Raw genomic sequence first — 23,822 nt, 5'->3', positions numbered from 1 at the left:
AGTTGATGAGCAATGCCTATACCCAATCCTGTTCATTTTCCACACCACATGACTGGGACAGCTCTGGGAGGGACCCATCTCATGTTCAAAAGGTGAACTGAGCTAATTGGTAGCTTTACAAATACCAACCAAATCTCAACTTTGCCTTTCTAACCACCTTGTCCAGTCGTGGCTTGTGGTTAATACTAACTGGATGATTTGTCTTCAGAGAAGATGGAAAACACTTAATGTTTTTAATCTTTTTTTACTCTTTAATGTTTTTTTTACAGCGGTTAGTTTGTCTGATCCCAATCCCCAGAAGTCAGTCACTGTAGAAGTCCCTGCCGGGCACTGTCTCAATGATGAGAAGAGACAAGCACATATAGATGAACAGGTAATGTGAAGGCTTGTTTCAAACATGTGATGCTGGAGTCCATTATGTGTTGGCTTCAGGTGTAGCTCCACCGTAAACTTGTAGACTTCAAGTTGCTCGATGCGTTGGGGGCAAATGTATGCACAAGATTCTCCTGGTGAAATAGTTCACAATGTTCATTGACATGGAAAGCGGGTGATCCTTGGAGAAATTCTCCTCGAAGAAGAAGGACCTTTTTGACTGAATTCCCACTTTACAATCTTCTTCTTCCCCCAAAGTGATGTTTGCAAGATGAATTACCAGCGTTGTTGATCAGTAAGACACATGTGGGTTGTGCAGCGTGTAAGCACTTCCTATACAAAGGCTCCATAATAACGGCACTTCGCAGATGCTTGATGTCCTTTCGAGAGGGGGCTAATTTTTTACTAATTGTTTCCTGTGGCCAGCTTTGTTTTTGTCATTACCAGCAGTGTTCAGGACATTAGCTGTACAATCAGGGCCTTGCTTTCAATACTCTGCCCTTTTTTTGTAATTTGAAAAGAACTATTTTTTATATATTTTTATTGTCATCTAGATGCCTAATTTAGTTATATTAAAACTGGTTGCCCAGTTGACCTGATTGTTGGTGTTATTGTGCTGTCTATTTATCCAGTGTACCGTTGGTGACATCCACTGTCTTTGCTAGTGGGCAGGATTGGCAAGAAGGGGTTAATTTCATGCAGATGTTGTGGGCTGTTTCAGTCCCACTATTGTGTGGGCCAGCTACCTGTTCCTGGTGAACCAGGACCCATCCCTTGCCCCCAACTCATCGAGCAACTTGAACAACTCTTCATTGTTGGCCCAGTTATTGCCGTCCAGCAGGAAACCTCCCCCCCCCATGCACATGTTATCCATCGTCCAAACCTGGTGTGAAGCTGCCCACCGCCTAGAGATTGTGACAAGACTGCACCACAGTTACTAAGTCGCCACACCACTCACATCCTGGACGGAAATGTACATAGCTTCCATGCATCTGATTCTGGCAGCTTCCTGTCCCCACTCCAACTGATATGACTGCCTGCAATCTCACAGTTCCCACTGTCTTTCTGTCCACACTACACAGTCGGGTCTGTGGGCAGGTGTGATTACCTGTACTCTTACCCAGTCACCACTGTACCAGGTCAGTGTTTGGGCAGGTGTGTCCAGCTGTACTCTCTACTTGTCCAGAGTGATAATGCTGTTGCATCTTGGTTACATGATCATTGCTCTAGAGTTTGTCTTTCAGTCATTGACTAATTCTTGCTGCTCTGAGTGAGCGACGTGTTTCGGTAACTGAGCTTTGTTTGCCTTTTGGTTTTATAGTAAGGTTACTGCAGGAAATATTCCTTGACCAGATTCAAACTTTCTTCCTGTCCTTTGTTAAGACTGGAGTATCTGCAACGCTCTTGTATACGAGGAGCAACCTGTCCGGCCATAACATAACGCGGCGGTGGGTGGATTGGTCCCAGGAACACTGGTGTTGACAGGGGAGGTCAGATCAGTGGGGTGGTTCTGGGACCAGACTGATCCTGCAGAGCATGTTGACTGGGCAGTTTGGTACCTTAGAACAGCTAGCATTGAACATTGGGGCAGCCTGTTACTGCCAAGTCACTCTTGTGTGGAACACCAAGTGCTGGAGTAACTCAGGGGGTCAGGAGCATCTGGGGAAGGAATGGTTAGGCAGTGTTTTGGATCGGGACCCTTCTTCTGACTATTTTACTTGTGTTTGAAGGCACTGCAGATGTTGGTTTAAACCAAAGATAGACACAAAATGCTGGGTAACGCAACAGGCCGGGCAGCGTCTCTGGAGAGAAGGAATGGGTGACGTTTTCGGGTCAAGACCCTTCTTCAGACTGAAGACGAAACGTCACCCATTCCTTCTCTCCAGAGACGCTGCCTGTCCCGCTGAGTTACTCCACCATTTTGTGTCCATCTGCAGTTTGCATGTTTTCATCCACCAATAGAGGGTTTCCTGCCCAAGTGGAAGATCTATGTTGTTTGACAGTATAGAAATTCCACCCACAATTTTAGCTGTATCTACAGACTTATTGATGTGTGTTACTGCACTTGCAGCAGGAGCCTGCCTCTGTTCGCTCTGTCCGTTAGTTTCCTTCCTTGCGAGGCTCCCACCAAAGATTCTCTCGGCCCAATTAACCTAAATGTCACAGCTCAAGGATTCTCTACTTGAAACTTTTGCTCTCATTCACCTTTTGAATACCTTTCCTACCTCATAAAGGCCGTTGTGGCCTTGTATCTTCAGCTAACATTGTCCTTGTTTTCCTAATGTCAGCAGCCATTTGTGATCCAGTCCCAGAGTTTGAATGATAAGCTGGTAAAACATAAAAACATGAATTCCACTGGTCCATGTGGAACAGTGTTGCAAGTCAGAGAGAGAATTGGCTGTTTGCTGCCAACCACTTGTTGCAGAGTGGTGTTAGAGTGGATGTCACACAGCAGAAGCTAATAATTATGGTGATGACTGGAATACGAAAGGTTGCATTTGTCTCATTATAGTCAATAACTAAGGGTCTGCAGTAAACCATGCTGTATTGTTCAGCATCAGTGACACCTTTATCATTTGAGGAGAGCAGTTTTATTGGGTTCCCCAAACTTGTGATGTATTGTTTGTCGAATCTAAAATCCTGCATAAAGATTAGTGATCATTACACGTCCTAGCCCATTGTCGACTGATATTCAAAACCCCACTTTCCCACCCATGGAACCAGCTTTAGCCAGTGATCAGGAGTGAGCCTGGGGATCGTTGCCTTGTGCAGTCTGGGCTGCTGAGCTGAGACCAGCATGCCCACACGTGGGCCCTGGTGCAGGAGTAATGAGCCAACCATGAGTTGGGATGGAGCTCAGCCAAGAACAGCTCGTTCAGTGTTGCCTCAGAGCAAAGTTACTGTGCATCTCACTGGATAACTTGGGACTGCAACATGCCGTGGTTTGATGCAGCAGCCTGTGTCTCCACAGAGAGCAGAACCTAACATGATAGTCCGTCCTGCACCAACCCTAACCCTAATGCATCTTAAACCTTCCAATCTGCCCGGTGCCATTGCCATGACTCTAACTCCCCTGTGTCACCAAGTATCAGGTCAGAGCCATGGAAACCCCATAAATAAATAAAGGTGATGGTTGGTGCAATGTAACTGGTATATCTGAGCACCAGTCAATCAAGGTCACTCTGTTGGTTCCAGTGTATATTACCAACATTTAAATGTGATTAAGACAAGGTTGCACCTCCAGACTTGTTATAGGATGGTTTACACTCCATGCTATTCCAATAACATACAACATTACTCTAGTTCTGTCAATATCTTACTGCAGTATACTTCAATAATCTTGAGCTGTAAGTGACTGGGATAATTGTTGTAGAAAAGCAGTAACAAGTGACTGAATCAAAGTAATATCTTTGATCCTTTGGGCAAATGCATTCTCTCCCTCCCCCTCCGTCTCCCCCTCTCCCTTGTTCCCACCTCCATGCTCCCAGCTTCAGTCATGCTCTTGTCCACCCGGTGTGTCTGGATGATTTTATCCTGTGTTGCCATCCAACATTGTTCAGAAAAGCTGTGTATATCTGTGTTTCTTTCCCTGGGATTTTATCCGGACCTGTTGATCAGATACTCAGCTTGTGGTTTTTGGTGACCCTTCGTTAAGATTATCGGTGGGTCAGAAGGGAATGAACTCGTTGCCTCTGGTTGAGAGGAAGCCTTGGATAGTAAGTACCTGGTGCGCCTTTAGTACAGTGTACTGCTACAGATGTTCAGTATCTCGTGTACAGGATTCCTTTAGAACTAGCCGTGTTTTTAGAAAATGATACAGATTGTTAAATAAATCTTGTATATACATTTTTGTACCATTATTAAGGGCATACCTTTCCTAATAAAATACAAAAAATAACTTGTTTTACTGCGTTTGTGTGCATTTCTGTCTGAGTATAACGTGCAATCATTGTGCTACGGACAAGAGGCATTGGTGGTCAAACACTGAACACTCATCACCCCTCCCACCCTAAATATTTCTCCCACCTCCCATCCAGGGTTCAATGGGAAGGGGGAAAGGTGGCTTCTCTTGGTCCGGGCGCAGTTACCAGGACTACCGGTAACCACAGGCGCTGCGGGAACAGGTAACAATGTCCAGGTAACTACTTCTATAATTTCAGGTAGACCCTACTTTTTCCTCCACTTCAGCCCACTGGCTGCACCTCTTCCTTTCTTCTCCACCCCCACCCTCACATCAGTCTGTAGAAGGATTTCGACCCGAAACGTTGCCCATTTCCTTCGCTCCATAGATGCTGCCTCACCGGCTGAGTTCCTCCAGCATTTCTGTCTACCTTCCAGGCAACTACAGGCGTCTGCGAGATTAGACAACAGACAATGTCCAGGTAAACACGGGCTTCTGGAAAACAGGTAACAGTGTCCAGGTGGCCACAGGCGTCTGCATCAGTTCGTAGTTCGGGGATCAGTCAACTTGAAATCCAAATACACCCTGCAGACTTTTCCAACTATTGCACAGTGACGCTTTGAAAGAAAATAGTTCTGGTAAACGGCTGCGTGAGAATCAAGAATGAAATGTATTTGTGAATGAACACAACGTCAGAGCAACAGGGATCGCGGGAGCCGAGAGTTGAGTTGCCGCTGTGTCTACAGCCCTGCAGTGCGATGGTGGTATAGTGGTGAGCATAGCTGCCTTCCAAGCAGTTGACCCGGGTTCGATTCCCGGCCATCGCAACACAGGCGTCAACTTATTTTTTACTGTATATATTTTTTGTATATTTTAGGGGTAGTAATTCGGATACCGGGCGATCCCACCTCTCGGAGTACTTTATGAAACAACCCCACTTTTATTTTCGAAGATAGACACAAAAAACTCAGCGGGTCAGGGCAGCATCTCCGGAGAGAACGAATTGGTGACGTTTCATAGATACATAGACAATAGGTGACAGCATCGTCATTCAATGTGATCATGGCTGATCAACCACAATCAATACTCCGTTCCTGCCTTCTCCCCTTATTCTTTGTTTCCGCTAGCCCTAAGAGCTATATCTAACTGTCTTTTGAATGCATCCACTGAATCGGCCTCCACGTCTTTCTGTGCCAGAGAATTCCACAAATCCACAACTCTCTTGGTGAAAGTTTTTCGTCATCTCGGTTCTAAATGGCCTATGATTTCTGGAGTTCTGGACCCCCCCCCAACATCCGGAACATGTTGTTCAAGAAGGAACTGCAGATGCTGGAAGATTGAAGGTACACAAAAATGCTGGAGGAACTCAGCGGGTGCAGCAAGTCACCCATTCCTTCTCTCCAGAGATGCTGTCTGTCCAGCTGAGTTACTCCAGCATTTTGTGGCAACATCTGCAGTTCCTTCCCGCACTTTTATTTTATCTCCCATCAGCTTTGGATTAATGTTATTGGCGCTACAACCCCCAATGCAGCGGCTCGGCCATGCTGACCAACATACTGACCAACATGGACACAGCAACCTGGGCCCAACTCCACCACCTGTCAAACTGTGGGACTATCCTAGATTGGGAGATTTTGGCAGATCTGTGGGGCATCGAATGTTTCCACAGCCACTGGATGTTAAAACCCAAATGCAGAGGTCAGAAGTTCACAGGGAGATATCAGCTTTTAATCCCAATTAAATTGTTACAGGGTTTTCATCCAATGTACAAAATGTGTTAAATCTGCACAGTGTGTGATTTTTTTTTTAACATAATTCTAAAAATAGAATAAGACAGTTTCATTTTCAAGTGATTTTATTACAAAAAAACTGAATTATACAATGAACTATTCGTAACCGTGTTGTACCAACAGAGCATAATGATCAACTGCAAAACCAGAAACTACACTCTGGCATTGTTTATGGAAGTGATTCATTCTTTTGTTGGTCCTGCAGTCCTCTTGTGCTTCAAAAATAAACATGTCATTCGCCATTCGACACGTTCACACAGACTCGCGTGTGCACAGACAGAACCACACGTGTGCATGCACACGTACACACTCAGCGCATCAAGCCTATCACAGCTCCGGTGTACAACAGGGTCACGAGCTCTGCTAATGATCCAGTCGCCTCAGTTCTTCTTGGACTTGGGCGTGTCGTACTTCCTCTTGCTTGAGTACCAGAGAAGCAGAGGGATGCCGATAGATGGAAGGGTCATCACTCCAAAGGCCGCCCAGTCCAACTGCAGAAAAAGTTTCACCATCAATCAGAACCTCGTCACAGAACCTCGGGATTTTGGAATGAAGACACAGGAGCAAAATTAGGTCATTCAGCCCATCGGAAGCATGTGGAAGATTTGGAGAGGTTGGATTCGAGGAATTCAACTACAGGAAGAGGTTGGATAGACATGGATTGTTTTCTCTGGAACGTCGCAAGTTGAGGGGATACTTGATAGATTTGTCAACATGAGAGGACATAGCTATAGGGTGAGAGAGAACAAGTACTTTTCTCACATCGAGAGCAGTGGGGACCTGAAACTGGTGTTGGGAGGGAGCCATAATTGTATGGCAGAGTAGACGATGGGCCGAATGGAGCCAGCCGGAGGGAGGAGCGCGGAGAACAGATACTCACGTAATGAGGGGAGAAGCGACGATCAAACTCTCGCTGAGCCAGGATGCCACCCTGTCCAGGGGCACTGGTGTACCCCACCTATAGACAAAGGGTGACACCCAGACATTAATGCAGAATGCTGAGCTACGATCCACCTCAGTGGTGACCCTCGGACTATCCTTGATCAGACTTGGCTGGCTTTACCTTGCACTAAACGTTATTCCCTCATCATGTAACTGTACACTGTAGACGGCTCGATTGTAATCGTATATTGTCCTTCCGCTGACTGGATAGCAGGCAACAAAAGCTTTTCACTGTACCTTGATACACATGACACTGAACTGGCTGGAGCATAACTTTTCCCCTTCACCTTGAACCTATGTTCACTGGTCCTAGATTCCCCTAGTCTGGGCAAGAGACTCTGTGCATCCACCCAGTTTATTGCTCTTACTATCGTTACTGAAGGAGAGGCCTGACTTACCACCACGGGCCCCCCTTCCTGGGCCAGATAAGAGACGGTGGCAGAGGTGAAGTTGAAGTATCCAGCCTTCAGTGGTCGCAGCACCACAGTGTGGGTGACATTACTGGCCCTGCAGCGAGTGGGTCAAGGAATCAGACACAGAGGATGGACATAGAGGAAGCAAACAAGGTCCCCGTATCTGAGGAAGGATGTGCTGACTCTGGAGATGGTCCAGCAGAGGTTTACATACAAGCATTTGTTGGCACTGGGCCTGAACTCACTGGAGTTTAGAATAATGAGAGGGGACTCATTGAAATGTACAGAATAGCAAAAGGCCTGGATAGAGTGGATGTGGAGAGGATGTTTCCACTATTGGTAGAGTCTAGGACCAGAGGTCACAGTCTCAGAATAAAAGGATATACCTTTAGAAAAAGATGTGGAGGAATTTCTTTAGAGGGTGGTGAATCTGTGGAATTAATTGCCACATCTGGCGGTGGAGGCCAAGTCAATGGATATTTTTAAGGTGGAGGTTTACAGATTCTTGATTGCTAAGGGTGTCAAGTATGTGGAAAAGACAGGAGAATGGGGTTGGGAGGGAGAGATAGATCAGCCTTGATTGAATGGTGGAGTAGACTTGATGGGCCGAATGGCCTAATTCTGCTCCTGTAACTTATGAACTTGGGAAGGAACACAAGCGAGCTGGGAGCAGATTCCAACGAAGGTTGTGACAAGGATACGGAGCTATCCGGTCCCACTTCACGGTCAGCATTCCTGACACAATTCCAAAGTCTTCAGGTGGGAAGGAGTCATCGCTGAGTTCCACTTCCAGCGCCGCACTGAGGGAGAGAGAGAGAGAGAGAGATGGGAATCAGAGGGACTGCCAGCTCCCCACCCCACCCCACCCCACACAAAGCCGTTCCCCTCTGACATCCAGTGAAACCGCCCACCCACAGCCGGGCCAGGTGACCGGGGTAGGGCCAGGTGATCGGGGTAGGGCCAGGGGGATGGGGGGGGAACAGGTGAGGGAGGGGGGCTGGTGAGGTGACCAGGGGGAGGGCAGCGGGCGAGGGAGTAACATGACAAGCCAGGGAGGGACAAGGCAGCGGAGATGGGCAAGGTGGGGATGTGTGATGGAGCAGCAGGGCAAGGCAGGGAAGGTGAGGGAGTGGGGACAGGTAAGGGAGTGTGGACGGGTTACGGAGCAGTGGGGTGAAGCAGGACCGTTTTCAGGCCTGGACATGTAATTGTGGTGTAGGTGCTGAACCAGGTGAGTGCACGTTGTCAGGTGAGGTGAGGAAGACTCCACTCCCTACCTGGAGCCCACATTGTACACGTTGTACTGCAGCGTCAGGTCCCGTCCCTCCACTGCGTATTTGTTCAGGAGGGACTTGGAGGACAGAATCCTGGCTCCCTCCTCGGCCCCCGCGGCAGCGAGGAGCACAGCACACACACCGATTAACAGCAGCCTCATCTGTGGGGAGAGCAGTCACACAGAGGGGAGAGTCTCAGCAGCCCCATGGTGTGGTCAGACCTACACCCATCCTTCCCCCAGCCACCTGAACGCACACCCATCACCGACTTACACACGTCTGTCTCACCGCCCCCAACCCTAGACAGATTCTTGATTAGTGCGGGTGTCAGGGGTTACAAGAAGGCAGGAGAATGGGGTTAAGAGGGAGAGATAGATCAGCCATGATTGAATGGCAGAATAGACTTGATGGGCCGAATGGCCTAATTCTGCTCCTATTCTTTATGACAACCTCACTGAAGGCGACTGCATTTATTGTTCATTTCTGGAACGCTGTTATTGGTGACTCCGTGATTATCAGTGCCCCCTCCCCTCTGACATCCCCTCAGCCCCTGCCCCTCCCACAGACCAATGCCCTTAATCATGCCCCTCACAGGTCAACAAGGGTTACAGTGAAAGATAGATCAGCCACGACAGAATGGTGGAGTCGACTCGATGGGCCGAATGGCCTAATTCAGCTGCTGTGAGGTGAACACACGGTGAGGTGGGGGAGGGAGGGGGATACCATTCCCCAGCCCCTCTCCTCCCACAGGGCAGTGTCCACACCTCTCCCTGTCCCTCCCCCACAAGGTGCTGCCCCCCCCTCCAGCAGTGGGCATCTGCTTGAACCAGGTGAAGGTTCAACAACGTGGCTGTTTTGAAGGGAGGGAGACCCCTCCCCAATCCACCCCCTTTAACCTCCCTCCCCCCCTATCCACCCCTTTTACCCTCACTCCCCTCCCCCCATCCACCCCCTTTACCCCCCTCCCCCCCAATCCACCCCCTTTACCCTCACCCCCCCCCAATCCACTCCCTTTACCCTCACTCCCCCCCCAATCCACTCCCTTTACCCTCACTCCCCCCCCCCCAATCCACCCCCTTTACCCCCCCCCCCCCTCCCCCCTCCCCCCCCCAATCCACCCCCTTTACCCTCCCCCCCTCTCACCCCCCCCAATCCACCCCCTTTACCCTCCCTCCCCCCATCCCCCCCCCTCCCCCCCCCCCACCCCCTCCCTCTCCTCCCCTCCCTCAAATCCACCCCCCCCCCAATCCCTCACTCCCCCACCGCCGCCGCCACTCACTCACCCTCGCTGCGCTCGGCCAAAAGAAGCACCACTGCGCTTGCGCCTGACGTCCCAGCCCCACCCGCTCCGGGAGCAGTGTCCCCTGGGAGATGTAGTTCACAACGTCACCTCCGCCGTGGCGGAAACCGCGGGAAGGACTACATCTCCCGAGCTGCTTTGCACTTGGGGGTGCGCTACAATCAGAGGGCGCCACGTTGACGCGAGTACTTTGCTTCACCAGCAGTCCCACTGTCCACTCCTGGTCCACAGTAAAGATCCTCATCATCACCCAGTCTCCCCACTCCTGGTCCACAGTAAAGATCCTCCTCAAACCCAGTCACCCCACTCCTTGCGCACAGTAAAGATCCTCCCATCACCCACCATCCCCACTCCGGTGCCCACAGTAAAGATCCTCATCACAACCCAGTCTCCCCCGTCCGGGTCCACAGTAAAGATCTCATCATCACCCAGTCTCCCCACTTGGGGGTCCTACAGTCAAGATCCTCCGTCACACCCGAGTCTCCTTCACCACTCCCCACTGTCCACAGTAAAGATCCTCATCATCACCCAGTCTCCCCACTCCTGGTCCACAGTAAAGATCCTCATCATCACCCAGTCTCCCCACTCCTGGTCCACAGTAAAGATTATACAAGATACAGAATATACACACACACAACTTTTTTTCTTGTTTGTTATATTGTCTACAGTGTACTATGTCTACATATTCTCTTGTGCTGCTGCAAGTACGAATTCCATTGTTCACTGGCAATAAAACACAGTCTCCATAGATGCTGACGGCCCTGCTGGCTATTTCCGCATTCTCTGCCTCTTTATCTTAGACTTGCAGCATCTGCAGCCCCACCGAGAATGCTCGCCAGCCCCGCCCCCGGCGCCAGCCCCCGCCCCCGGCGCCAGCCCCGCCCCCGGCGCCAGCCCCGCCCCCGGCGCCAGCCCCGCCCCCGGCGCCAACCCCGCCTCTAGAGCCAGCCACGCCCCTAGAGCCAGCCCCGCCCTCGGCACCGTTCTGCCCTCATTGGCCCCAGCCCCGTCCCGCCCCTTACGCGTCAGCCCCGGACCCCGGCTCCCGATTGGCCCGGGCCGGCGCTGCGGCGGGCAACGATTGGCTAGAGCCGGCCCCGTCAGGCGGCAGCGCCAGGGAGCCCGGCCCCGGCGAAGGCCCCAGCCCAAGGCTCCAGGCCCGCCATGTTGGCGCCAGACAGGCCGTTGTGCACCCGTGAGTCTGCCGACTTCCTCCGGGGATGGCCAATCCAGCCCTCGATGAAACCCCTACGCGTCACCACGGACCCGCGGATGGGACCGGGGCCGGGCCGGCGCTGGGGCCTGGGACGATGGGCGGAGCCGGGTGACCGTCAGGACGGGGACCTGGGGATGAGACAGCGCGGCGCCGGATGAAGGTTCCGCACAATGAAGTCGGGGCCGCCATGTTGGGCCTGGGGATGAGACACCGGTGGGGATGTGTTGGGGGATGAAACTGTCCGGGGACCGGGGCCTGGGGATGAAACCGGGGCCTGGGGATGAAACCGGGACCTGGGGATGAGACCGGGACCGGGGGAGGATGAAACTGGGACCGGGGGATGGGACGGGGATGGGGCTCGGGATGCCGGCGATGGGGATGGGGACCTGGGGTTCGAATGAGTGCGGGGGGGGGGGGGGGGGGTGGGACGGGGCCTGGGAATGAGCCGGGGCCTGGGGATGGACCCGGTGCCGGCCCGGGGGTGGGGATGGGCCCGGTGCCGGGGGTGGGGATGGGCTCGGTGCCGGGGGGGGGGGGGGGGGGGGGGGGGCGGCAGGGTCATTGTGTTGAGTGAGGGTCGGGGCCCGCGGCGCTGCCGGCCGGATGCAGCGGCCTCCCCCTCCCGCCTGGGCCCGAGCGACACGGTCTCCCCCCGGTCCTGGGTCTGTGTCTCACCCGTTGTCCGTGTCTCTCCCACAGGTCAGAACGTGAAGCGTGAATCGGGCCGCAGAGTGCAGCAAGGCAACATCAGCGCGGCCAAGGTGAGGGTTGGGTGGGGCTGGGGGTCGGATCTGGCACCCAAGGGTGGTCTGTGGTATAGATACAGTGGGATCTGGCACCCAAGGGTGGTCTGTGGTGTGTAGATACAGTGGGATCTGGCACCCAAGGGTGGTCTGTGGTATAGATACAGTGGGATCTGGCACCCAAGGGTGGTCTGTGGTATAGATACAGTGGGATCTGGCACCCAAGGGTGGTATGTGATGTAGGTACAGTCGGATCTGGCACCCAAGGGTGGTATGGATACAATTGCTCTGCTATTGAGGGCACCACAGATATAGTTCCATTTAACTAGGTTTGGGCTGGGTGTAGATTCATTAGGTTTAACATCCATGTGTGTAGTTCCACTCCCCATGGGTGGAATGGGCAAAATGACACCTCAGTAGGCGAGTTGGGTGTTAACACCTGTGGTGGGGGGGGGGGGGTGTATTCTTTAGACTGGGTGAGGGAGCTGTCACTTTTCTTCAAGTATCTGTCTTAGAGAGAGAGATAGAACACAGAACCGGGCCCTTCTGCCCATCGAGACAATGCTGACCATCCATATTCAGTAATTCTACGCCATCCCATTCTCCCCACATTCCCACAACGCCCAGACACAACCCCTCCCCTACACAATCAAGATGACTTACAGTGGCCAGTTAACCTGTCAGCCTGCATGTCTTTGGGATATGTAAGAAACCGTCAACCCAGGCAAAACTTGTGCAGCCATGGGGAGAACATGCAAACTCCGCACAGGCAAAACTGGAGATCAGAATCGAGCTTGCGAATGTAAGGATGCTGCTCCAGTAGTTGCACTTCCCTAATCAATGGGTTGTCCAGGCTTGGATATGATGTCCTGCGTTCCCAGGCCTGTTTGAGGAGGAATGGCAAGGGATTAGTAACGGGTGTGAGGTTGTACATGGGCATAGACTGGGCTGATCAATGGGTTACTCAATCTGCGATTATCTGTGTTCTGTGTCATCTTGATTCCTTGTGTTTTTCAGTCTATTGCAGACGTTATTCGAACATGCCTGGGACCAAGAGCTATGATGAAGGTAAGATATGCACTCGTTTTGCCCTCTTTTAATGTCGAGTCAGAAATGAGTGTAGTGCTTGTTTACTAAAGAAATGGGCTAGTTAAATTGTAATGGAATTACCCACATTGGAACATGCTGCCAGTTGCAATGTCTTGCAGAGTTGGAAAACCGTCTAATGTAATGTCTGCTTCCCCAGATGTTGCTGGATCCGATGGGTGGCATCGTTATGACAAACGATGGCAATGCCATTCTGCGAGAGGTAGGTCCTATTGGTGAATCATCCGTGCCTGCCTCCAGCTCTCACCACAACCTGGATAGGTTTCACCTATTGACACCAATGAATCTGGAATCCCAAATGTCTTTGCTACTTAATGTTATTGTGTGGAGCTGGAGCATGGAATGGCTGTGGCTTCAAGTTGTGCTCGATGAACTGATTTGCAACACCAGTCACTTTTACGGCATGGAAGAGGGCCCTTCGGCCCGCTGACTCCGTGCTACCCTATAACCACCAATTTCCTCCCTCCCCCCCAATTCCCATTAACTTCCTTCAGATTCCAACCATAAAATGGGGGCAATTAACCTCTACTTGCGTGTTTCACCCCTGTGGAAGCTCCACACCACACTGGAGTTAGAGTCACACAGCTAAGCTCCCAGGTTAAAATTCCCAGTTAATTTACTTGAATGTAACTTCCCTGGTAGGACGTAGGCCAGAGGTTGACTGACAATCCCATCTGTGTTGGCATGGATGGGTTGGCTGAAGGGCCTGTTTCTGGGCTGTATGACGATGGCTGCCAGTGCAGTGGTGCCTACTCAAACCTGACATTTCCTCCCTGGACGGTGTGGTTTCACAATGTGCAGCAGCCTGTGGCACCTGATAGGGAGTGGCGATTTCCCAAAAGCATCGCACTTCCCAGAGCTGTGCCTGGTGCGAGATCTCATTAGACCTCAGCCTTCCTCCCCGGTGTATTGTTCTGACAGCATCATCTCCCCAACTCCTGGTTCATCACCCCCAGTCTCTCCCCACTCCTGGTTCATCTCCCCACTCCTGGTTCATCACTCCCCAGTCTCTCCCAACTCCTGGTTCATCCCCCAGTCTCTCCCCACTCCTGGTTCATCCCCCAGTCTCCCAACTCCTGGTTCATCCCCCCAGTCTCTCCCCACTCCTGGTTCATCTCCCCCACTCCTGGTTCATCAACCCCAGTCTCTCCCCACTCCTGGTTCATCACCCCCACTCCTGTTTCATCTCTCCCCACTCCTGGTTCATCCCCCAGTCTCTCCCCACTCCTGGTTCATCACCCCCAGTCTCCCCACTCCTGGTTCATCACCCAGTCTCTCCCCACTCCTGGTTCATCCCCCAGTCTCTCCCCACTCCTGGTTCATCCGTGTCCATCTCCCCAGTCTGTTGGTTCATCTCCAGGTTGGGACTGACGATTCTGTACAATCTCTCAGATCCAGGTGCAGCATCCAGCAGCCAAGTCCATGATTGAGATTAGCCGCACCCAGGATGAAGAGGTTGGCGATGGGACCACCTCCGTCATCATCCTCGGTACGTAGAACACACTCTGCACTAATGGTCTTTGTTCATGTTGTGTGGGTTGTACCGGCTACGATAGTGGTGGCCAGGGATGGAGGCTGATCAGTGGCGATCCATCGCCCATCCATTGGCTCAGTGATTAGGCTTGCTTTCAGTGGTGTGAGGGGTGTCGTTAGGCTCGGAGTGCTGGCCAGGAACTATGATACAGGCCTTGAGGTGAGGGTGAGGGTGTGACCCTGGTCATAACTACAGCTGTCTGGCCCTCGTAAGGCAAAGTGTTCTTTCATTCACTGTGTGCATAACCTCATGTGGTCATGATCCAGTTACAGGACGAGGAGCCTCCTCGTGTAGTGGGAAAGTGTGTTTATAGTTGAGTAACTGCACGTTGTGCTTTCTTGCAGCTGGAGAGATGCTGTCGGTAGCTGAGCAGTACCTGGAGCAGCAGATGCACCCCTCAGTCATCATTGGAGCTTATCACCAGGCACTGGAGGACATGATCACCACGTTGGAGGAACTCAGGTACTTGGTTATGGAGAAAGACTACGTAAAATCATGAGGGGCATGGAGATGTTATGGCAGTCTAAAACTAGGTTTATGGTGAGAGGGGAAAGATTTAAAGGTAACCTAAGGAGCAACCCTTCACACAGAGGGTGATGAGAGGGTGCAATAAGCTGCCCAAGGATGTAGTGAAAACAGGTACAATAACATTTAAACTATATTTGTGCAGGTACATGGACAGAAAAATGGGTCAACTGCGGGCAGGTGGGACTAACCAACGCAGGCAATTTGTCGTTAGTTGGGTCGAAGGTCTTGTTTCCATGCAGTGTGACTAACTTTATTTCAGCTGTGGAACAAAAAACTTGCAATCAGCTGGAGCCTTTCACAAAATACTTTACAACCAATAAATGTCTGAACTACAACAATCGGCCAAAGCACCAGGCTACTTGCTTCTGCTTTAACTAATGACTCGGGTCTTTTGCAACTGCTCCAATATACAGGTAAAGCTTCAGGTGACCCTTTCTGGCTGTGCTACATTCAACACCTGGTTCCATTGCGTCAAGGAATTTAAATGTTGCTTTGTCCTTGGTGTTTTACTGCACGTCTCTGAAGATTAACTGCTTTATGTTCAGTTGAACACAATCCAGTTGCTAGGAGATCAGCTGCCACAGGCACTTAAGGTGTTTCTCTTTCTTTCTAGCACCCCTGTTGACATCAATAACCGGGATCTGATGCTGAAGATTATCAACAGTGCCATCAACACCAAGGTGAATAACTTGCAGCTTGACCTGGCTTGCAGCATCGCCCTCGATGCGGTGAAGACTGTTGAGTTGGATGAAAATGGCCGCAAGGAAATTGACATTAAGAAGTATGCCAAAATTGAGAAGGTGGGTGTGTGTGCTTCCTCTGCCTGTGGTTTTCTGCCCCACGTTACACCTGAACAGGTGCATGTTGTCTTTGGAATTCTCTACCCAGAGGCCTGGGTACTCCATCAGTGAATCTCTTCCAAACCAAGGTCAATGGGAATACAATCTAAATGGGGAGTCTAGGTGATGGATTAGATTTTGCTGTAACATTTCCAATATTTCTTTGTTCTGTACCGATGGGAACGGTCGGTGCAAGCTTTGTTCCCATCTGGACATTGGGTTAGCGTTTGTATTTGCTCGGCTGTTCCCGGTGTTGGTTTGTCCAGAAGCTGGCAGTGACGTTTATTCCCTGTTAACAGGTTCCTGGCGGCTTCATCCATGACTCGTGCGTGCTGCGGGGAGTGATGCTGAATAAGGATGTCACGCATTCCCGCATGCGCCGGCACATCAAGAGTCCCCGCATCCTGCTGCTGGACTGCTCGCTGGAGTACAAGAAGGGAGAGAGCCAGGTATTAACTGTCTGTTCCTCTCTCCATCTTTGGAGCCCTGGCTGGGCTGAGGAACTATGTCAGAATCTTCCAGTAGGGTGTACAAGACAAAGCAAGTGTGCAGAAAGGAACTACAGGTGCTGGTTTATACCAAAGACAGATACAAAGTGCTGGAGAACTCAGTGAGCCGGGCAGCATCCGTGGAGGGTAATGGGCAAATTATGTTTTGTGTCAAACTGATCTCCGAAAATATTGTCTGTCCATTCCCTCCACAGATGCTGCCTGACCTGCTGAGTTCTCCAGCACTTTCTCTTTCAAAAATTAGTCTCTGCCCTCCCCATACCTGTGGTCAAGGATTACGTGTGGAACTGAGCGTTGACTTTCTGAACTATCCACGGGCTGTGTTGACCACTTTAGTCCACCCTCTCTTTCTTCAATAATCTGTGACTGCCGGTATTTCATTGTATGGGAGCATATTATCTCCCACTGCCCCAACCAATTCTCCAAGCACCTGCAATAATCATCAGCAGTTTAAAAGAGTGAGGGGTGACCTTGTTTTAATGAGCTGATCAATTGTTGAATGCCTGTCATATCTGGTGATGGGGTCTAGGACCAGGTGTGATGGTCAAGGGGTGGGACGTCTATGACAACGGCCCACAGTGAGCATGTGTAACCTCTGCTGTTGTCCGTCCTGGAGAGGCATCAATGGGCACCTTCAAACCAAGGCCAAGGGTTTCTAGATGTTAGAGGGGGGGGGGAGATGGATCATGTTGACTGGTGGAGTGGAGGTGGAGCTGGTCACCTGCATGTGTTACACAATATTCCCCATGTCTCTGCATCTGCCCTCTCCATCTCCTTCTCTCCGTACCTCAGTTGTGTGAGGACGTTTGTTGTTTGGAATGTTGTTGACCCTATCTCTGATCTTCTGTTCCAGACTGATATTGAGATCACTCGTGAGGAGGACTTCACTCACATCCTGCAGATGGAGGAAAATTATATTCAGCAAATCTGTGAGGATATCATCCGTCTGAAACCTGATCTCCTCTTCACTGAGAAGGGCATCTCAGGTAGAGTGCGCAGCACATAGTGGTGTCTAATCTTGTGGTGGAGACATCCCCACTTCCTTAGTACAAAATGCTCAGCCCAACGTCTGTGTAAAAAGTAGCTGTACTAGTGTTGTCCTAACTAGAGTCCCGGTGTAGGGATCAGAGTCCAGCCCAGTGCCGAGAGCTGACCGACCGCACTTGCCCCAGTTCAGGACGGGTGGCCTTGTTGTGGAAGACAGCGAGTCAGTGAGGTGTTGTCCTAACTGGTTGTGTGTATGACCACTCCATTACTGTGTGCAGTGTGTATGACCACTCCATTACTGTGTACAGTGTGTATGACCACTCCATTACTGTGTACAGTGTGTATGACCACTCCATTACTGTGTACAGTGTGTATGACCACTCCATTACTGTGTACAGTGTGTATGACCACTCCATTACTGTGTACAGTGTGTATGACCACTCCATTACTGTGTACAGTGTGTATGACCACTCCATTACTATGCGCAGCCTACTACTGCAGAACACTTTTTGGTGGGACTGTTTTAAATAGTCCAGCTGCTTGAGGTTTAGCAAACCCCCAAGTGATGTCCACATATTGACCACGTGTCGGTGAGTGAAGCTGATACACGCAAGTGACAGGTATATATACACCCGAGTCTGGCCCATCAAGTAACACTGGACACACTTGATCGCGTGTGGCCCATATCTGATCCTTTCCTATCATGTACCTGTTCAACTGTCTATTATGTCACGGTGACATGAGCCTGGAGACTGGGCTCGGTGCAATAATTCATCACTATTTGGGTCTCCCACAAAGGAAAGGCTCAGATTTGGGGCTCTTTGATGGGGAAATAATATTGTAGGGCCCACCAACACACCTTCAGCTTTGGTCTCCTTTTGCCTTTCAGACCTAGCCATTCATTACCTCATGAAGGCAAACATCACTGCAATCCGTCGCATCAGGAAGAGTGATAGTAACCGCATTGCCAGGTACTGTGAGACCGCTGGACCCTGCTTTCATTCACACACCCACACCAGTGTGCACTACTTGCCTTTGTGATGTTGCCCTAACCTGAATTGTCTGCAGGTGTATCTTAAGGACAATTAAACACAGGTAGCTAGTGTGTGCTGATCCTGGGTTAAAAGTGAGATGAGAATTTGATATTTCACATCTAGTACAGGAAGAAAACATCCCACTGGATATTTTAAACACAGAGGTAGATGGATTCTTGATTAGTACGGGTGTCGGGGGTTATGGAGAGAAAGCAGGAGAATGGGGTGAGGAGGTAGTCATTGGTCAGCCATGATTGAATAGCGGAGTGGACTTGATGGGCTGAATGGCCTAATTCTGCTCCTATCACATGACCCACCTGCCTTTCCTCGTCTTTCTGCTATGCTTAACCAGCTCTCCCACAAATCCTCTTACCACAACCGCCCGTGTGAGCAAGCTGCATGTTTGGATCACAGTCTGGGTCCAGGTTTTGGTTCTTGTCCAGACACATTATGTTCGTCACTGGGTGCTGGTCCTCAGAATTAGTGGGTGCTGTTGCTATCCAACAGGGGCACTGGGCCCCAGGGTCAGTGGGTGCTGTTGCTATTTGACAGTGGGTGCTGGTCCCCAGGGTCAGTGGGTGCTGTTGCTATCTGCCAGTGGGGCACTGGGCCCCAGGGTCAGTGGGTGCTGTTGCTATCCGCCAGTGGGCACTGGGCCCCAGGGTCAGTGGGTGCTGTTGCTATTTGACAGTGGGGCACTGGTCCCCAGGGTCAGTGGGTGCTGTTGCTATCCAATAGGGGCACTGGTCCCCAGGGTCAGTGGGTGCTGTTGCTATCTGACAGTGGGTGCTGGTCCCCAGGGTCAGTGGGTGCTGTTGCTATCCGCCAGTGGGGCACTGGTCCCCAGGGTCAGTGGGTGCTGTTGCTATTTGACAGTGGGTGCTGGTCCCCAGGTTTAGTGGGTGCTGTTGCTATCTGACAGGGGCACTGGTCCCCAGGTTTAGTCTGTTGCTATCCAGGGGCACTGGTCCCCAGGGTGCTGTTGCTATCTGACAGTGGTGCTGTTTGTGGTGCAGGGCATGCGGTGCACGAGTGGCTAGCCGGACTGACGAGCTGACTGAGGAGGATATTGGAACCAGAGCCGGGCAGTTTGAGGTCAAGAAGATCGGCGATGAATATTTTGCCTTTGTCACCGAATGCAAGGACCCCAAAGCTTGTACCATTCTCCTGCGTGGAGCCAGCAAGGAGATCCTGGCGGTAAGCATTGTCCCTGTGGTTAACAATAGAGTGAGTTGGGCTTGAGGGATCTGAGTTGGACACTGATGGATGGGGGTGGGGGGAGGTGGATGAGGGTGGGGGGGGATGGATAAGGGTGGGGGAAGATGGATGAGGGTGGGGGGGTGCACGCTGGAGCTGTGGGAAGAGGTGGGAGGGGAAGGAAGTGAAGGCACTGGTTACATTGCGCGGTGGGCAGTGGGGAACCCGCTGGGGGTGGGTTGGGGCTGGTGTTAGTCAGTCGGTCAGTGATGGATGTGGTTGCAGGAGGTGGAGCGGAACCTGCAGGACGCGATGCAAGTGACCCGTAATGTGTTGCTGGACCCACGCTTGGTGCCCGGCGGTGGGGCTGTGGAGATGGCTGTGGCACACACCCTGATCGAGAAGTCTAAGACCATGACTGGTGTGGAGCAGTGGCCTTACCGTGCAGTGGCTAACGCCCTGGAGGTCATTCCCAGAACTCTCATCCAGAACTGTGGAGCCAGCACCATCCGCCTGCTCACCTCGCTTAGGGTAAGGCTCCAATGGCATTGTCCATACAGCCCGTGACTGATCTCAGTGCAGTCTCTGCCTGTTCAGTTCACTTGTTCTAACGCTCACTCCTTCTCTCCGCTCAGACTCTGCCACACCATGACCCGACTTGCCCGTAAACTGTTCCACTACCAGGAATAATACCCTTTCTGTGTCTGCCGTTCCTTCCCAGTGCCCACACCGTTCCCAGTGCCCACACCGTTCCTTCCCAGTGCCCACACCGTTCCTTCCCAGTGCCCACACCGTTCCTTCCCAGTGCCCACACCGTTCCCAGTGCCCACACCGTTCCTTCCCGGTGCCCACACCGTTCCCAGTGCCCACACTGTTCCCAGTGCCCACACCGTTCCTTCCCAGTGCCCACACCGTGCCCACACCGTTCCCTGTTCCCAGTGCCCACGACGTTCCCGGTGCCCACACCGTTCCCTGTTCCCGGTGCCCACACCATTCCCAGTGCCCACACCATTCCCAGTGCCCACACTGATCCCAGTGCCCACACTGATCCCAGTGCCCACACCCGTTCCCAGTGCCCACACTGTTCCCAGTGCCCACACCGTTCCTTCCCAGTGCCCACACCGTTCCTTCCCAGTGCCCACACCGTTCCTTCCCCAGTGCCCACGCCGTTCCCAGTGCCCACACCGTTCCCAGTGCCCACACCGTTCCTTCCCAGTGCCCACACCGTTCCTTCCCAGTGCCCACACCGTTCCCAGTGCCCACACCGTTCCTTCCCAGTGCCCACACCGTTCCCAGTGCCCACACCGTTCCTTCCCAGTGCCCACACCGTTCCCAGTGCCCACACCATACATGTCTGGATCTGTCTCTGGCACTGTGTTGACGGTTTGATGCCATGTTACAGGCTAAGCACACACAGGAAGGTTGCCAGACATGGGGAGTGAACGGAGAGACCGGGTCCCTGGCTGACATGAAGGAACTCGGCATCTGGGAGCCGCTGACGGTCAAGTCACAGACGTTCAAAACCTCGGTGGAGGTGAGGCGCTAAAGGCATATTCATAAAGTGGTTTGGTGGGTGGTGCCTGACAACATGGCTGGGTCGTTAGGGCGGCACTAATGTCAGATGGGTGGAGGGAGTGTCCAGCAGTAGGGCTGGGCAAGTGGCAGATGTAGAGTCGTTGGCTGGGGGTGGGTGCCCTGCAACAGAGCTGGGCTGTCAGGGAAGTACTAATGGCACATTCATAGTTGCAAGGCAAGATGGTGACATCTGGTGCTGCGATGATGAGCTGAGGTACCGGGCCCCTGGTGTCAGCCAGCTGTGGGCAGGGGGGCAGCTGTGGGTGGGAGATCCCCAGCCTGGGCCAGTGTGACCTTGTCTCCTCACCCTGCCCTTGTCTCCTCACCCTGCCCCTGTCTCCTCACCCTGCCCCTGTCTCCTCACCCTGCCCCTGTCTCCTCACCCTGCCCCTGTCTCCTCACCCTGCCCCCGTCTCCTCACCCTGCCCCCCCCTGTCTCCTCACCCTGCCCCCGTGTCTGACCCTGCCCCCGTCTCCTCACCCTGCCCCTATCTCCTCACCCTGCCCCCTCTCCTCCTCACCCTGCTGCCCCTCTCTCCTCACCCTGCCCCCATCTCCTCACCCTGCCCTCCTCACCCTCCTGGCCCTGTCTCCTCACCCTGGCCCTGTCTGCCCTGTCCTCCTCTCCTCACCCTGCCCCTGTCTGACCCTGCCCTCTGTCTCCTCACCCTGCCCCTGTCTCCTCACCCTGCCCTGTCTCCTCACCCTGCCCCCCGTCTCCTCCCTGCCCCCGTCTCCCCCTGCCCCCGTCTCCTCACCCTGCCCCTGTCTCCTCCCTCCTGCCCCCGTCTCCTCACCCTGCCCCTGTGTCTCCTCACCCTGCCCCCTCCTCACCCCTGCCCCTCGTCTCCTCACCCTGCCCCCGTCTCCTCACCCTGCCCCCGTCTCCTCCCCTGCCCCCGTCTCCTCACCCTGCCCCCGTCTCCTCACCCTGCCCCCGTCTCCTCACCCTGCCCCCGTCTCCTCACCCTGCCCCCGTCTCCTCACCCTGCCCCCGTCTCCTCACCCTGCCCCCGTCTCCTCACCCTGCCCCCGTCTCCTCACCCTGCCCCCTCCCTCACCCTCCCCCGTCCCCCTGCCCCCGTCTCCTCACCCTGCCCCCGTCTCCTCACCCTGCCCCCGTCTCCTCACCCTCACCCTGCCCCCGTCTCCTCACCCTGCCCCCGTCTCCTCACCCTGCCCCCGTCTCTCCTCACCCTGCCCCTGTCTCCTCACCCTGCCCCTTGTCTCCTCACCCTGCCCCCTCCTCACCCTGCCCCCTCTCCTCACCCTGCCCCCGTCTCCTCACCCTGCCCTCCTCACCCTGCCCCCTGTCCCTGCCCCCCGTGGCTGCCTCTCCTCACCCTGCCCCTGTCTCCTCACCCTGCCCCTGTCTCCTCACCCTGCCCCTGTCCCCTCCCCCTGTCATCACACCCTGCCCCCGTCTCCTCACCCTGCCCCCCCGTCTCCTCACCCTGCCCCTGTCTCCCCCGTCACCCTGCCTGTGCCCTGTCTCCTCACCCTGGTGGCCCCCCGTCTCCTCCACCCTGAACCGGGCCCCTGTCTCCTCACCCTGCCCCTGTCTCCTCACCCTGCCCCCATCTCCTCACCCTGCCCCCGTCTCCTCACCCTGCCCCCGTCTCCTCACCCTGCCCCTGTCCAGGCCTCTGTCTCCTCACCCTGCCCCCGTCTCCTCACCCTGCCCCTGTCTCCTCACCCTGCCCCTAACTCCTCACCCCTGCCCCCGTCTCCTCACCCTGCCCCCGTTCCTCTCCCCTGCCCCCGTCTCCTCATGCCCCTGTGCCCCTGTCTCCTCACCCTGCCCCCATGTCTCCTCACCCTGCCCCCCCCGTCTCCTCACCCTGCCTCTGTCTCCTCACCCTGCCCCCGTCTCCTCACCCTGCCCCTGTCTCCTCACCCTGCCCCTGTCTCCTCACCCTGCCCTTGTCTGCCCCTGTCTCCTCACCCTGCCTGTGCCTCTGCCTCACTCTGCCTCTGTCTGACCACAGACTGCCATCCTGTTGCTGCGCATTGACGACATTGTGTCTGGCCACAAGAGCAAGAAGGACAACAACCAAGGTGGTGAAGGGGACGCTGCGTAGAACTAGCAGGGACCCATGTGACCCAGGAGGACCAGGGCACCCCCCCTTCCCCCCCAAGCCCACACTCCCCGGTATTTATTGTTAAAGGATGTTTGACAGGATGGTGGAGTGGGCGGCGGGCAACACAGCTGCTACTTCAGCTGCCCATCATTTCCCATCTATCCGTGGCCACCTGCTGCAGCTTCACCTCCCTTCTGCCCATTGGCTTTCAATAAAGATTTGACCAATTAATGTTTGTGTCTTCATTACCTCTCCTGAATGTGTGGTGGGGTCTGTGTGTGTGTGTGCGTGTGTATCTGTGTGTGTGTGTAGTGGGGGTTGGGAGTGGAGGGGTGGGGTGGGTGTTGGGTTGGGAGGTGGGGGTTGTGCTGGGAGTGGGGGGTGAGGAGGTGGTGTGAGACTGAGTGAGGGTTTGGCTGGGAGTGGGGGGTGAGGGTTGGGCTGGGTGCAGGGAGGTGGGAGTGGAGGGGTGGGGTGGGT

The 23,822-nt window shown here is 53.4% G+C and overlaps 2 protein-coding genes and 1 non-coding gene across 3 annotated transcripts; 2 read left to right on the top strand and 1 right to left on the bottom strand.

The window, feature by feature from the left end:
* The first annotated feature begins 5,028 nt into the window (after nucleotides 1-5,028).
* On the top strand, nucleotides 5,029-5,100 carry trnag-ucc (transfer RNA glycine (anticodon UCC)). The gene has a single exon. It is a non-coding gene; the product is annotated as a tRNA-Gly (tRNA).
* A 1,010-nt stretch (nucleotides 5,101-6,110) lies between these two features.
* Nucleotides 6,111-10,127, bottom strand: ssr2 (signal sequence receptor, beta). Its single transcript, XM_055631259.1, has 6 exons — nucleotides 9,976-10,127; nucleotides 8,696-8,853; nucleotides 8,120-8,218; nucleotides 7,404-7,512; nucleotides 6,944-7,021; nucleotides 6,111-6,554 (listed from the first exon to the last, which is right to left on the bottom strand). Exons 2-6 carry the CDS (start codon nucleotides 8,851-8,853, stop codon nucleotides 6,444-6,446), a joined length of 555 nt encoding a protein of 184 aa, XP_055487234.1. The 5' UTR covers nucleotides 9,976-10,127; the 3' UTR covers nucleotides 6,111-6,443.
* A 1,104-nt stretch (nucleotides 10,128-11,231) lies between these two features.
* On the top strand, nucleotides 11,232-20,354 carry cct3 (chaperonin containing TCP1, subunit 3 (gamma)). Its single transcript, XM_055631235.1, has 13 exons — nucleotides 11,232-11,322; nucleotides 11,908-11,969; nucleotides 12,969-13,019; nucleotides 13,198-13,260; nucleotides 14,451-14,547; nucleotides 14,937-15,054; nucleotides 15,734-15,920; nucleotides 16,259-16,408; nucleotides 17,322-17,454; nucleotides 18,345-18,426; nucleotides 19,506-19,686; nucleotides 19,972-20,217; nucleotides 20,322-20,354. Exons 1-13 carry the CDS (start codon nucleotides 11,232-11,234, stop codon nucleotides 20,352-20,354), a joined length of 1,494 nt encoding a protein of 497 aa, XP_055487210.1.
* Nucleotides 20,355-23,822: the final 3,468 nt, after the last annotated feature.

Source organism: Leucoraja erinacea, unplaced genomic scaffold (assembly GCF_028641065.1).
Source record: "Leucoraja erinacea ecotype New England unplaced genomic scaffold, Leri_hhj_1 Leri_69S, whole genome shotgun sequence".
Taxonomy (NCBI): domain Eukaryota; kingdom Metazoa; phylum Chordata; class Chondrichthyes; order Rajiformes; family Rajidae; genus Leucoraja; species Leucoraja erinaceus.
This window is presented reverse-complemented; position numbering and strand designations above follow the sequence as displayed.